Source organism: Convolutriloba macropyga, chromosome 11 (assembly GCF_964194025.1).
Source record: "Convolutriloba macropyga chromosome 11, txConMacr16.3, whole genome shotgun sequence".
Lineage (NCBI taxonomy): Eukaryota > Metazoa > Xenacoelomorpha > Acoela > Convolutidae > Convolutriloba > Convolutriloba macropyga.
The window spans coordinates 28,040,968-28,056,009 of NC_134478.1; the positions used below are offsets into that span (position 1 = coordinate 28,040,968).

Genomic DNA, 15,042 nt, shown 5'->3' on the forward strand with positions numbered 1-15,042 from the left:
ATCTTGCGAGTTCTAAGTTAGTTGAGCTTACTTGACGAGGATTTTGCAACAATACTAGCTACTGGCTGAAGCCTTACAAACTTCAGCACGAGATTGAACATAGATTATCACTTAGGATTTTCTTAACTTCAATCAACAAAATTAAAGTTACAGTCCTTTAAATACGTCCGAGCGACCAATTATTTCTGTGAGATCGTTAGTCAATCGAACCCAGTGAGGAACCAGGCCGGCGTAAAACTCGAGAACCAGGCTGTGATATATCGGTTCCGCTGAGATTCTTGAGCAGCCGCAACAAGTTTAGAAGCTGAATTAGGTATAGTTTTAGAATCTAACTGAAACTGCACGCCAAATTGGAACACTTTTTGACACTGAATAAAAAATAAAAAAAACAGTTAGTTTTTCTCTCCTTTTTTTTCTTCTGTTTCAATCCCGATGTGCATGATACGCGTCAACTTAGGCTATTTTCCGGCAATCTTCCGGCTTTGTTTGTGGTTTTTAAATGCTGTTTAGTTTCGTCTGTTTCGTTTTAATTGCTGTTGAATTTTAATTGCTGTTTACTTTCGATGATTAGGTTGGTGACTGTTCTAACAAAAAATGTAAAGCGCAATTTTTGCCGATTATTGGTTTTTTTTTATATTTCTATTTTCAGATTCTTTGCAATTTTTTAGTTGTTTTTTCTCTGGCAGGTATTGGTAGCTGACCCATCTAGGATATATATATATATATATATATATATATATATATATATATAAAGTTTTGCTCCAAAAAATGGTTGGGAAATTGACATTTGTAGAGAATTTTGTGAGAGTTTCATAGAGAACATTATTTTTTGATTTTCTATTGCGTCATCTGCTTTATTTCCCTTTGTTTTTTTCTTTGAACTGATTTAGGTGGGTTTTCTGTCAATTTTAGCATTTTCTTGCAGCCACGTATATTACCAGATCTTTTCCTGAGACCTAATTTCTGAGTGTTGCAGCTTAGTTTTCATATGTGTTTCTAACTTTTGTGTAGGTGACTGATCTAGTTATTTTTTTCTCCGATTAATGGCTGGGAAGTTGCAGTTTGCAAAGATTTTTGTAATAGTTTTATTGAGAAAATCGTTTTCCAATTTTGTCGCTCATCTGCTTTTTTTCTCGGTTTTCTTTGTGAACTGGTTTTGTTAGATTATCTGAACTTGCATCATTTTGTTGAAACTACTTGTATAAAATTTAGTTTTCGATTAAGTAAGAGACAAAAGAAGTAGATGAAAAAACTCTTTAAATCGGACATTTTTTGGTCAACTTTAGTCAAAAGCAGTCTAGTTTTCAACCCAGTGTTTTAAGTCAAATGTTTTTCTCAATTTGTTAACATTTAATGGTGTGTTTTGAAGTTTTTGTCCATATAAAGTGAATATCACGCTTTAAGTGTCAATTTTCTGCTGTTTTTAATATTTGGCCTGTTAAGCTTATTCAACTTTCTATTTTTCATTTTGTGATGCATTTGGTGAGTTCTGTGGTTGGAATCATTTGTTCTATGACTTTTGGTTTTTTTTGCTTATTTTGCTTATTTTTTGCTTATTTCTTCCGATTTTGTGCTTCTCGCTGTAGTTCATCTTGATGAACTCTAAATTAAATCCCATTTGCAGATGGTGCTACTTTGAAGTTACACTTGAAAGCTAGACATGGCACTTTTCATTGAGTTTAATTTCTCATTTTTGCTTATTTTTTTTTAAATTGCCGCTTATTATTCGTCTGCCGATTATTGGGTTGGTGAGTGTTCTAACAGAAAAAGTATAGCACAGTTTTTGCCGATTATTGCTGTAAAGACACTTGAAAGCCAGAAAGGGGAATTTTCACTTATATTTTTTACAAATTTCCCTTTCAAGTTATTTGCGATTTTTATTAATAGCCGCACAGCGATAGCTGGGGATTTTATCGGCCTTCTCTTGGTTTTTTACGACTCGAAGAGGAGTATTGGTTTTCTTAAGGTTTTTCTTCACCGGAAGTACTATTCGCTCAGACGCTGTTTTGACCTAAAAGCGAAAGTGAGTAAGATTGCCGTGTGAACTACTTTTTTTCTTAGCGAGAAAAGTTTTTTGATCATGCGCTGCGTTTAGTGAATGACTTTTTGACTTTGAAAAGTAGTTTTTGACTGAATGGCACATTGGTTTTTTGTAGAAATATTTTTTTCTATTAATTTCTTCATTTTTGGATCTTTTAGCTGTCTTTTTGTCAAAAATCAGTTAATGTGGCAACTTCCCTTTGATAATTCTTATACTCAATGCCTCTTTCTACCTCGATGTAATTTTGTTTCATAAAATTGTACATTTGCTAATCCGATTTTCGTAGTTTTTTTGCCAATTTTTCTCAGTTTTTTTGTTTGTATTTTGCTTTTAATTAATAGAAATAGTATTTTGGGGAACATGAGAGACTTTAATTTCGTTTCAATAAAAATTCAGTCATTTTTTGGCTTTAAGTTTTTGAAAAACAGTTAAATTTCATAAATGCAGACTTAAATATTTTTGACCATTTTTTTTTGCAAAATGTTTCATTGTTTCGTATGTTTGAATTCTGCTTTTTCTTGTTTTATTCTGTTCAGCAAGTTGGATTTTTATCTCGACAAGCGCTTCCTAACGCAGCGAATCTGCGTTGGATTTATTCGCTTCGATGTGTTTGCGGATTTTGTCGAAGCAAGTGACAACACGTGGCTAGAATCATTAGTAGTGGCATTCCTCAGCCAAGTAGCACTTTTTTGACCCGTTCCCAATAGCCCTCGTGAAGAACTCTGGCGTGGCCATAATCTTCGTAAGCTGAAGAAGATGGCCGTCTTTTCGATTGAAAAAGATCTTGCCAAATGGACTTCTGGGTACGCTACCGTCACCGCTTTCGACGTGACCGCAAGTGGAAGATTTCATCCTGCTTCTTCAAATGAAATCTTTTCGGCATCCCTCCAATCACAGAGAAAATGTCCCCTCTTTCAGATTCAACCAGGCCGTCATAGGGATTAGTTTCTTGAATACTATTGAGCCCACTCGAAGTTGGCATATGGGCGTGTATTCTCCAACCTTCAATGCACTTGCGCAGCTCTCCAACTTCTCAATGAATCTGTTATCGTTAATTAGCAGCTTTCCGTTCAAAGCTGCAACGGGTTCTTTGATCAGCCATTGGCTGAATCAGATGGTTCGGCATACAGTTGGACTTCTTTGTGACGTAAGCCCGCCCACAATGTCACGACAGATCCATCGACGACCAATAATTTTGCCTCCATTTTTTGCACTATACTTGATTTGATAATGAATCAAGTATACGTTGTACCAGATAGTCCTCTTTGTTTTGATAATGAGCAATTTTGTAAATAGGTTGCGAAGCACTCTAGTGCAGATAATACGATCTACTGCAATATATTTTGCAAGAGGACGACATGCCAGCAAGGCACCAAAACGATGTAGGTTGTCTAATTACGTGACATGATAACTCCCTACCTGAATATTTTACACTAGTGGCTAGAATCAAGAAAACTTGGGGAAAACAGGTTGTCAGCTGAGAAATCAAGTGCAACTGTGTTCACAACCTGGAGCAAGGAGGCCAAGTTTGACCCATTCCTCACTATCAACAATTCACCATATGTTACAAAACTCTGCAAAATAAGATAGATATCAATTGATGAAGAACGGGAAATGTCCAAAGGAGTGATATGCTGCCCAATGACTTTGACTGATTATTTGCTTGATTACTGAAGATTCAATTGTCCAACTAAAATATTTACAATTAACTACTTTATCTAGAAAAAAACAATTCACCAATACCAGTAAAGTCCAAAGTCAAAGTACTTGTTGTCACCTTCGATAGTGTGATCAATATTGGAGAACATGTAAGGAGCACCAAAGAGAAATTACAAGCGCAATAGCGTACTGAAAACGATTGCTGGTAGCGACTGGGGCTGCAGAAAAGAGACACTCTCAGTGCCTTACAAATCGGTTGTAGCGTCCTGACCTACGGTGCTCCCATTTGGGCTTCCACAATCAGCAATACAAACTGGAACCACCCGTAAACACAACAAAACATTGCTCTTCGCACAATTACTGGCTGTGTAAAAATGTCTGACGTCAATGACTTACACAATGAGGGTAAAATGCTGCCTGTTAAGGCTCACAAATGTTAGCAGAGCAATTTCTAGCCGGCAGTTATGAATGCCGTGATGCTCATAAAACAACCTCTTCAACCAGTTTTCGTCCCATGAGACCGATACTTGTAGGGACCGCGTGAAACAACACAAACAATAAAGAGCAATTAAATCGCAAAGAATACAAAAATGCGTCCAAAGGTATCCACCGACACACGTTCCATACTCAGTTGAACAAAGACAGCTAGCAACTAGGTAGACCTCGACCAACGATAGCAGAAGAGCAAATGCTGCCACGAATTGCAAGTTTCCGATTAGCACAACTTCGAACTGGATACTGCCCATGCTAAACTCTTACTTGAGTAGGGTCTGTAACATTGTAACCACTGTCCCAAATGTGAAGTAGCACCACATGACGTATACATTTCCAACTGCAGCAAGAACAACACGGACCTGAAAGTGATTGACCCGTGTGAAAGACCAGAAGTCGAGAACTGGCTGGACTTAACACCATAGTCCAATACGACCCCACTGCACAGATTAATCAGCCTTTCTTGCCCTTTCCCCCGATGTTGACGATGCCCCTCTTGGCCCCCTAACCCGCGGACCGCATGTCATGGCTTAGATGCAGAAAGGTCGCCGCACCACAGGCAAGTTGCGGATAGGCAGTCACACTACTTCTAATATATCTATTTTTATTATGATACAAATGCAACTAGGGTACCCGTTAAAAACGCCAATAAGCGCCTCTATCCCGCCAAAATTACCTGCGAATTGCTGCTCTCTGCGGCAGCTGCAACAACATGTAGGTTGTCTTTTCCAATTCGATCAAAACGTAACGAAATGAATTCTGAGTAGTACGCACAAGGAAACAATGCAACAGCGACGGTTCACAAAGACTCGAGACAATGGGTGGCCTATTCAAACAACGAAAAAAAGACATGGAAAACACTAAAAGAGCTCATGTAAAACATTAAATTTGGAAGTTCAAATAGTTTCATTGACAATGTTACCGTCTGAATTCAGCATACGCCATAGCAGTATTAGAGCAGTACAGTATTCTTTTTTGCTAATAATTTGGAGATCCCGGATAGGGAGCCACAGTATCAAGCTCCTATCTTTGGATTGGTTGATGAATATGGAAAACGAAACATAATGTAAACAATAAAGTTTCATGTATTCGGTTGTTAGTACTACCACCATACTAGCCAGTTGGCTCATAGAGCACTGACAAATAACTTCGAAATTAAATTAGTAGAATAACTTGCAGAAATCATAATATTTTGCCTCGAACCACTCACATCGGAGATCTTGCACTCAATAAACCTAGCCTACAGCAACAAGCAACATAGAAACCTACCAGCAGTACTAGGATATATCACAAGAATTTTTCAAGTACTCAGTTGGGGCAACTTCCAAGTAATGACGCAGTCAGTTAGACGTGCATGCCGCAAGCGCACTAATAATGAGAGTCATAAGCAAATTGTTGAACTTTAGAGAGAAGCTGAAGATGCTGAATGCTCGGAGTCGTGAACAGGCGAAGCTGCACCACACTGTATACAAGCAGAGCTTCACTAAGATGGGCAGTGCTCTAAAGGAGATCAGCGAAACCCTCACTGTCGACACCAGACAAAGCAACGTCGGTTAGTCCACAGAGTCCAATCTCCAGTGTTGATCTCAGCAATCATAATAGGTGCAATTAGCACTTAGTTAAGCTTAATACAGTTAGTTAAGCAGAAAATAGTTTCACCATAAGATCTCGGAGAAAATTTCCAGAATTGTTTTCCAGCAGCCATGAAGCGAAAGCGAGGGCAATTATTGATGGCATCGTTTGTGGTTTTTGTACAATCAAAGGTATAGATCATATTGACGCGTTGATGAGGGCTTTTTCTTAGACCTGTGCCGCTAATCCAGCAGAAAGCAACTGAACTACGTTATATCCAAATGAGTCTTTTTGTGCAGACATTCAAGCCGTTTTTGAAGCTTTGTCGGCATTTTTACGCAAAAACTTATCAACTTTTTTGAATAATTTTGTTCTTCCTTCAATTTTCTCATATTGCATTTAAACAGTAGTTGCTCATCAAAGCGATCTTAATGTAATAGAGAGTATCGAAAAACGAAATGGAAAGGGATAATGGAAACGAAATGGAACACTGAAGGCGAGTATTAGGCGACCGGTTTTTAAACTTCGTTCTAATTAGTCTTAATTACCAGCTCTAATGTCAACTAGTGTTGATATAAATACCTCTATGCTCAAACAATGCATGCAAACAATCTATGCATTAACAAAAAGTAGTGCGCCTAATTAGAAAATCCAATCACATCTGTTCTTTTTCCCAAGTCGTGACGTGTGAGGAAGATCTTACAGTTCCTCTGCAATTGTGGATCAAATAAGATTTTGTCACCAAGCGAGAGCTATTTAATGATTTAGGGGCACAGGTTATATGTAAAGTTGTCCCCCACTGTCCCAACCCTTTCCAAGTAGAAACTGGGTTTGTTGACTCCCACCCAGGTGATCACAAAAACTAGGCTGATTGTCAACTTCACGACCTCCGTAGCCTTGCTTGACCTCTATTAACGCTTTTTATTCCGCTAAAGAAAGTTTTAGGCTGTTTAAATGCGTCGTATCCCTGCCATTGTAAACTTTCTTTAGATTTATTGGTTTTTCATTTATTAATTCTCAAAAGCAGATCTCAAAACTGAAAATCTATATATTAATTCAACGTCGACAGAGAGCCACTGAACACCATGTTTAAGAGCCTATCTTCACATGTTTTAACGGCCCTTAAACATGGTTTTCTGAGAAAGCGACTGACAACAGTCGGGTTTGAACCTGGGTCTAGGGGTTGAGAAGCGGAAGCGCAATGAGTTGAGCTAAGGAGCAGGTGAGGCGCGTATTTTATCGGGACTTAAGTCAGTTAACGTCGCATGCGTTTCTCCTTTTTTCCATTTCGCTCCTTTTTGCACACATTTTTTTGCTCCATGTCTTTCCTCCTGTGACTATATATCTATTTCTATATATTAAACGTAATTGGAAAACCTGTAGCACCGTGTTTAAGCTCTTAATCTTCAAATGTTTTAAGGCCTCTTAAAGATGCAGCAAAGCGTCTTGTTTACATTTTGATAAAGGTCAATGGCCGAAAAGCTGCTGTTGCCATAATAGTCAATGACCAGAAAGCTATCTATGCCATAAAGGTCAATGACTGAATAGGCGTGGATGCAAAAATAGGTCATTGACCGAAAAGCTGCCAATGACCGAAAAGCTGCGTGTGCCAGAAGAGTCAACGACCAAATAACTTCGGATGCAAAAATAGGTCATTGACCGAAAAAGTGCCAATGACCGAAAAGCTGCGTGTGCCAAAAGGGTCAACGACCAAATAACTTCGGATGCAAAAGTAGGTCAATGACTGAAAAACTGCTAATACAAACTGAATCCATTTATTACACGAAAATAGTCCTTGAATGATATGTGCTGATGCATCACTGGTGTTGACAAAATGAAGATTCTCTAAGTAAAGGTCAATTACTGAAATGAAATCGAAGACAGAAAATTGTCCTTATAAGATGATTTTAGTTAGCTAGGTAGTAAAGCCGCAGTGACAAGCTTTTGTGTAACGTTTTAAATTTCTCAGTAACATAGATTGATGCGATTGTTCTAAGCGGAACTTATTACGGAAAATGTTTGCGTGACCGATTTGGTTTTTTAAATCATATATTGCTTCACTTTTGTCAGTTTTGTTTAATGCTTGTATGAGACTGAACTCAAACAAAGTTGAAAAAAGTGAAGCAAAAGATCATTTAAAAAATTCCAATCAGTCGCACGAACATCTTGCGTATTAACTTCTGATGAGAAGAATTGCATCAATCTATGTTATGGAGATTTTTAAAACGTTACACGAAAAGTTGTCACTGCGGCATTAAAATAACCTTATATGGACAATTTTCTATCTTCGATTTCATTTCGGTAATTAAACTTTACTTGAAGAAAACCTGAAGAAAACCTTGAAGAAAACTTGAAAAAAGAAAAGAAGAGACAAGACAGAGCGAAAGAGGAGAAAAGAGAGGCACAAAGGGAGCAAAAAAGACGAAAGAGAAAAGGAAAGAAACAAAATAGAAAAGAAACAAAGAAATACAGAAGGAAAAAAAAGAGAGAAACGAAAGAGGAAAAGAAAAAGAAAGGCAGAAGAAAAAGAACAGTAAAGAAACAAAAGAAAGAGAAAAAGACAGAAAAGAAAGAAACGAAAGAGAGAAGTTCTTCCGAGAGTCAAAAGCAAAACCCGAACAAATGCTTCGCAGCCTAACTTGATTTGCACGAATAAAACTGGCAACAAGTGATTAGGTTAACTAAACTTCAGTTGTTTAAACTTCTTATGAGACTGAGATCTAACAACTGAAGTTTAATTAACCTACATTTTGTTGTCAGTTTTATTAGAGCAAATGAAGTTAGAATGCGAAGAATTTGTTCGAGTTTTGGTTTTGACTCTAGGAAGATCTTTGCTCTTTTTTTTCTCGTTCTTTTCTGGCTTATTTCTTTCTTTTGTTTATTTACTGTTCTTTTTCTTCTGCCTTTCTTTTTCTCTTTTCTATCGCCTGCTTTCTTTCTGTTTTTCTTTGTTTCTTTTTTACTCTCCGTTTCTCTCTTTCTTTTTTGCTCCCTTTCGTTTCTTTTCTCTTCTTTCTTTTGTCTTTTTTTCTTTTTTGCTTTTCTCTCTTTCTTTTACGTCTCTTTTCTTTTTTGGTTTCTCGGTTTCTTTTTAATAGCCGCACAGCGATAGCTGGGGCTACTATTGGCCTTCTCTTGGTTTTTTATTTTGTCGTCGCGATTGTTGTTGCGACCATATGACGTCACAACCACTTCAAATTTGCGTTTTGTTCATTCGTTCATGCAGTTTTTATTTGAAGTGCGTGCGTGACGTCATTTTGCGCTCTTAGTGGAGCGATTTTTTTTTTGTTCATTCGCCTGATTAAAGTTTTGGTCACATTTGACTTACCTCACTCTCAAATATGACTTCCTCACTTTGAAATTGGCTTTTTAATTTAATTCAAAGAGATAAGGTGAAATGGGTGTGTGTCACTCTAAATGAAGGTTATTTGAGAGCAGCTAATACAGGCAGCAAAAAGTTTTTCAGATTTTTAATGAAAATATAACATATCAGCCTTCAATGAAAAGACGTTTTTTTGGTCTGTTTTTTTTTCCTGATTTTTTGAGACTGCAGAGCTACGAAGCTATTGTGGCTATTTTCTGGTAATCTGCCAGTTATTTTTCTCTTTTGGTGGTATTTTGTGTTTTCACTCTTTCATTTCTGTTGTTCGCCCCTTCCCCCCTCTCTCACTCTATCTTTTTTTCTTTTCTCTATTGTTTTTCTTTTCTGCTTTGTGGTTCTGTCTTTCTCTTCTTTCTTTTGTCTTTTTCTTTTCTCTATTTTTTCTTTTTTTTGTTGTTCTTTTTCGCCATTATCTTTTATTTTTCAGTTGTTTTTCTGCCTTCATTTCCTCTTCTTTTTTGCACCCTTTCGTCTCTTCTTTCTCTCTTTTCTTTTTGTCTTTTCTCTTCCTTGGTTTTGCTTTTCTCTTTCTGTTTGGCTTTTGTTTTTTTCCGCTTTCATTGGTCCGTTTTCGTCTTTTCTTTCATTTCTCCGTTTTCTCATCTCTCTCTCTCAATCTCCTGTTTTTTTACATCTTTTGGTTTTTCTTTTCGGTCTTTCGTTTTTGCTTTTCTCTTCGCTTTCTTTTCTTTTTTTTCTCTTTTTTTTCTGTTCTTCTTTTCTGCCTGTTCTTTGTTTCTTTACTCTTTCGTTTTTCTTTTCGCTTTCTTTTCTCTGTTCTCTTCCTCTTCTATTCGTTTTCTTCTGCCTTCCTTTTGTCTCTTCCTTATTTCTCTCTCTCTCTCTCCCTCTTCTTTTTTGCTTCTCTTTCTACTCGGTCTTACTTTTGGTTTCTCGGTTTCTTTTTTCTCTTTCATTGGTCCTTTTTGTGTTTTCTCTTTCATTTTTTTTACTGTCTCTCTCTCTCTCTCCCGTCTTTTTTGCCTCTCCTTTTCTTTCTATTCTGTCTTTGCTTTTCTTTTTTTCTCTTGCTTTTCTCTTTCCTGTCTCTCGTTTCTGCTTTTCTCTTCTCTTTTTCTCCTTTTTTTCTGTTTTTCTTTCCTGCCTTTTCTATTTTTTCGTTCTTTTTCTTTTACGTCGTTCTTTTCTCTTTCTTTTCTTCACTATTCTTTTTTCTGTTCTTTTTCCTCCTTTTTTGCTCTATGTCGTATCTCTCATTCTCTTCTTTTTCTTCTTCGTCTTCTTTTCCTTCTATCTGATTTTCTCTTTTCTTCTGCCTTTCTTTTCTCGTTGGTTTCGCAGTTTTTTTTCTTTCAATGGTCGTTTCGGTTTGTTGGTTTCTTTTGTAGTTTCTGGGTTTCTTTTCTCTTTCATTGGTCTTTTTGTATTTTCCCTTTCATTTCTTTGTTTCTCTCTCTATCTCTCTTCTGTCTTTTTACCTCTCGTTTTCTCTTTCTCTTCTTTAGTTCAATTTTCTGTCTTTTTTCTCTCCTCTCGCTTCCTTTTCTGTCTCTTTTCTTTTTCTTTTCTTTTCTTTTTCTTATTTTCTTTTCTTTTGCACTCTTTCGTCTCTTCTTTCTCTCCTTTCTCTTTTCTCTTCCTTGGTTTTGCTTTTCTGTTTTTTTCTGTTTTACTGTTTTAGTTTCTTTTTTCTCTTTCATTGGTCGTTTTTGTGTTTTCTTTCATTTCTCTGTGTTTCTCATCTCCCTCTCTCTCTCTCCTGTTTTTTTACTTGCTTTTCCGTCTTTGGTTTCTGCCTTTCTTTTCTTTTTATCTCTTTCTTTTCATTTTTTTCTGTTCCTCTTTTCTGCTTTTTCTATTTTAATTCTTTTTTCCTCTTTTCCGTCTTTCGTTTTTCTTTCTTTTCTATTCTCTTTTCTGTTCTTTTTCTTCTGCCTACTTTTCTCTTTATTTTTGCTCTTTTCTCTTTATTTTTTCTTTCCTTTTTTGCTTTTCTCTCTTTGTTTGGTCTTTTTTGTGTTTTCTCTTTCAATTATCTGTTTGTTCGCTCTCCTCTGTCTTTTTATCTCTTCCTTTCTATCTTGCTTTTCTATTTGTTCGGCTGCTCTTTTCTGTCTTTTTCTATCCTCTTCTCTTTCTTACTTTTCTCTTTCTTTTCTCTTTATGCTTTTCTCTTTTCTCTTGCTTTTTTCAATCTTTCGGTTCTGCTTTTCTCTGTTCTTTTTTTTCTTTTCGTCTTTTCTGCCTCTTTGTTCTGTTTCTTTACTCTCTCTTTTTTGTTTTTCTTTTTGCTTTCTTTTATCTGTTCTCTTTTCTGTTCGCTTTCTTCTGCCTTTCTTTTCTCTCTTCCTTTTTGCTCTCTCTCTCTCTCTCTCTCTCTCTCTCTCTGTCTCTCTTTTCTTTTTTTTGCATATCTTTCTTCTGTCTTACTTTTTCTTTTTTGTTTTCTCGGATTTTCTCTTTCATTTTTTGTCTCTTTCTCCTGTCTTTTTTACCTCTCCTTTTCTTTCTATTCTCTTTTTGCTTTTCTTTTTTCTCTTGCTTTTCTCTTCCTTTCTATCTCTCATTTCTGCCTTTCTCTTCCCTTGTTTTCTCCCTTTTTTCTGTTCTTCTTTTCTGCCTTTTCTATTTTTTTCTTTCTCTTTTTTACCGTCGTTCTTTTCTCTTTCTTTTCTTCACTTGTCTTTCTTTTCTGTTATTTTTCCTCCTTTTTTTGCTCTTTGTCGTACCTCTCATTGTCTTCTTTTTCTTCTTTGTCTTCTTTTCCTTCTATCTGCTTTTCTCTCTTTTTCTGCCGTTCTTTTCTCGTTGGTTTCGCAGTTTTTTTTTCAATGGTCGTTTCGGTTTTTTGGTTTCTTTTTTAGTTTCTCGGTTTCTTTTCTCTTTCATTGGTCTTTTTGTGTTTTCCCTTTCATTTCTTTGTTTCTCTCTCTATCTCTCTTCTGTCCTTTTACCTCTCCTTTTCTCTCTTTCTCTTCTTGATTTTTGTTCTATTTTCCGTCTTTTTTCTCTCCTCTCTCTTCCTTTTCTGTCTCTTTTCTCTTCTTTTTCTTTTCTGTTTTTTTCTGCCTTTCTTTTTTTCTTTTATTTTCTGTCTTTTCTTTTCCGTTTCTCTTTGGTTTCTGAAACGGTTTTGTTTTTCTGTCATATCTTGCTTTTATCTTCTTTCTGTCTTTCTTTTCTCTCGCTTTTCTGTTCTTTTTTATTTTTTTTCTTTTGTTTCTTCCTTTTTTCATTTTTTTTTCTTTATTTTCTCGCTGTATTTTCTGTTCTTTCTGTTCTGTATTTCTTCCGTCTTTTCTCTTCCGTTTCTTTCTTTTTCTGTCTCTCTTTTCTGTCTTTTTCCTCGCTTAAATTTCTCTCTTTCCTTTCTGTTTTTTCTCATGCATTTCTCTTATACCTCTGTCTTTCTTTCCTCTTTTGCGTTTCTTTTCTTTTCCTTTATCTCCTTTCTAGCTTTCTGTTCAGTGTTTTCTCTCCCTCTTTCATATCCTTTTTTTCTCTCTTGCTCTTCTATTTTTCTGTTCCCCCTTCCTTTGTTCGCTTTTTCCCTCTTTCTTCCCTCTTTTCTTTTTTTCTGCCTTTCTGTTCTCTATTTCTTCTGTTTTTTCTCTTCCATTTATGCTTCTTTCTGGCTCTTTTCTGGTTTTTCCCGCCTTTTCTCTTTCTTTTCTGTCTTTTCTCTCGTTCTTTCCTATTTCCTTTCTGCTCTTTTTTCTCTCTTTTATCTTTTGTTTCTCTCTTTCGGTTCCCTTTCTTTTCTCTTACCTTTCTGTCATCTCTTGCATTTCTTCTTTTCTGTCTTTTCTCTCTTGCTTTTCTGTTCTATTTCCTTTTTTCCCGTATTCTTTCTTTTCTTGTCAGTGTTTTGTCTGCTTCTTTCATGTCATGTTTTTTATCTATATATATTTCTGCTCTCCCTCTCTTCTCTTTCTTTCTCTTTCTTTTTCTGTCTTTTCTGTTTTTTCCTGCCTTTCTTATATATCTTAAATGTTTAAGCTCCTCATCTTTGCTCATTACACATGCCGCTTACCGTTTTACCTGCGTTTAACCAAGCCATCATGTAGAAGTTCACTATCTGTGTACGGGGTGTACAAAAAACTGCTGGTGCTTGGGGTTATATACTAAACCAAACACATCGGTAGCGTAACGCGTTTGCGGAAGGAAATCCCCACGGAAAAAATCCCACTTCATATCAGATAGGAAATAAACCCCCACGGAAATAAACCCCCACTTTACTATTAAAGAACTGCGCATTTAGCGCGTTTGGCCATGCCTCGCGGGCCATGGCCATGCTTCAGCGGCCCGTGGGAGTTGATATGAAACTATCACAACCAAACAAATTATCACAACCGAAGTTCAATTTTAAAATGGGGGTTTATTTCCGTGGGGGTTTATTTGCTATCTAAAGTTAAGTGGGTTTTTTTCGGTGGGGGTTTATTTGCTAGACCCAGCGTAATATAATACATATGGCTTGTGAAGGAGAGGCAGGGGTTCCAGCACAAGGTGGTGCGAAAGAAATCTGATTTTTAAAAAACCTATTCTTTTAAATGATTTTTTTGTGGTGCTTTTGCGGGCCTGCTAGTTCTTTTTAATAGCCGCACAGCGATAGCTGGGGCTATTATTGGCCTTCTCTTGTTTTTTTTTTATTTCGTCGTCATGATTTTTGTTGCGACCATATGACGTCACAGCCACTTTTTGTTCATTCTTTCATGCAATTTCAACTGAATTGCATGCGTGACGTCATTTTTTGCTCTTAGTGGAGCGAATTTTTTTGTTCATTCGCGTGAAAATTTTTGGTCACACTTGACTTACTTCACTCTCAAAAATGACTTCCTCACTTTCAAGTTGACTTTTATTTACTTTAATTCAGAGATAAGGTCAAATGGGTGTGTGTCACTCTAAATGAAGGTTATTTAAGATCAGCTAATAGAGGTAGCAATGACTTATATAGATTTTAAATCAAAATATAAGATCAGCCTTCAATGAAAAGACAAATTTTTTTGGTCTGTCTTTTTTACTGTTTTTTTAGACTGCCGATCTACGAATCTATTGCGGCTATTTTCTGGCAATCTGCCAGCTATGATTGAAAAACTTACACACCTTTACTACAATCTGTTTTTTTGTGGAGTGCAGTTTATTCAATTGGGTCTACGGAGGCTAGTTGAAGAGCTCAATATCAGTTCTCCGGTGAGATCTTACGTATTCTTTGTTCATTTTTCCTGGGTGGTCTAACGGTGAAGGTTCAATCTGCCCCCCAAGTTTTCTGGGGCGGTTTGCCTGTGAAAGCGATCGAAAACCATTCCCCAACGCCTATTTTTTATGCACAAGTCAGAAAGGGGAAAACAAAGGCACAAAAACAAATGACAACGCCTCTGAAAATTTTCCGTGCGGCTCCTGCAAATTAAATTGCAAAAATTACAGCATCAACTGCTTTAAATGCAATTTATGTTTTCACGTTGCATGTACAGATTTGTCGCAAGAGAACTTTGTGGCATTGGACAAAATAAATGGTGCTTTTTGGGCCTGCGTAGCCTGTAGAGCAAGTGTCATAGGTCACCAAAACAATGAAATAGAAAATTGTGCAAAATAATTTTCAACAGAGCGTTGCTGGAATAAGAGACAACTTGCAAAAAGAGATTACTGGATTTAAAAGCGAAATGCTCAACAACATGAAGAAATTAAATTGACGCTTAAAAATTTACGATACGAGAATGGACCTCAAAAGATAACTGAGAACTTAAGAGCGAATGCTGATCTAATTAGTCAATCAGAGCGAGAAAATAAAATCAGTTTTTGGAGTACCAGAGAAAACGAGCAATACAATGATAACCGTATTGGACAGAATCAGTCATGACAAAAAATCAGTTGAAGAACTTGCTCGAAAAGTTGGAATCCAGACATTAAATATCGAAGACATTTTTCGTCTGGGTAA

The 15,042-nt window shown here is 36.5% G+C and overlaps 1 protein-coding gene across 1 annotated transcript in view; it reads left to right on the plus strand.

Annotated features, from left to right (window-relative positions):
• The window catches only part of LOC142349744 (sorting nexin-18-like), a 142,384-nt gene that overhangs the window by 108,306 nt on the left and 19,036 nt on the right, over window positions 1-15,042 (plus strand). Inside the window, exon 8 of the mRNA XM_075401491.1 lies at window positions 5,599-5,744. Coding sequence (XP_075257606.1) covers window positions 5,599-5,744 — 146 coding nt within the window. The remainder of the gene's footprint in view (window positions 1-5,598; window positions 5,745-15,042) is intronic.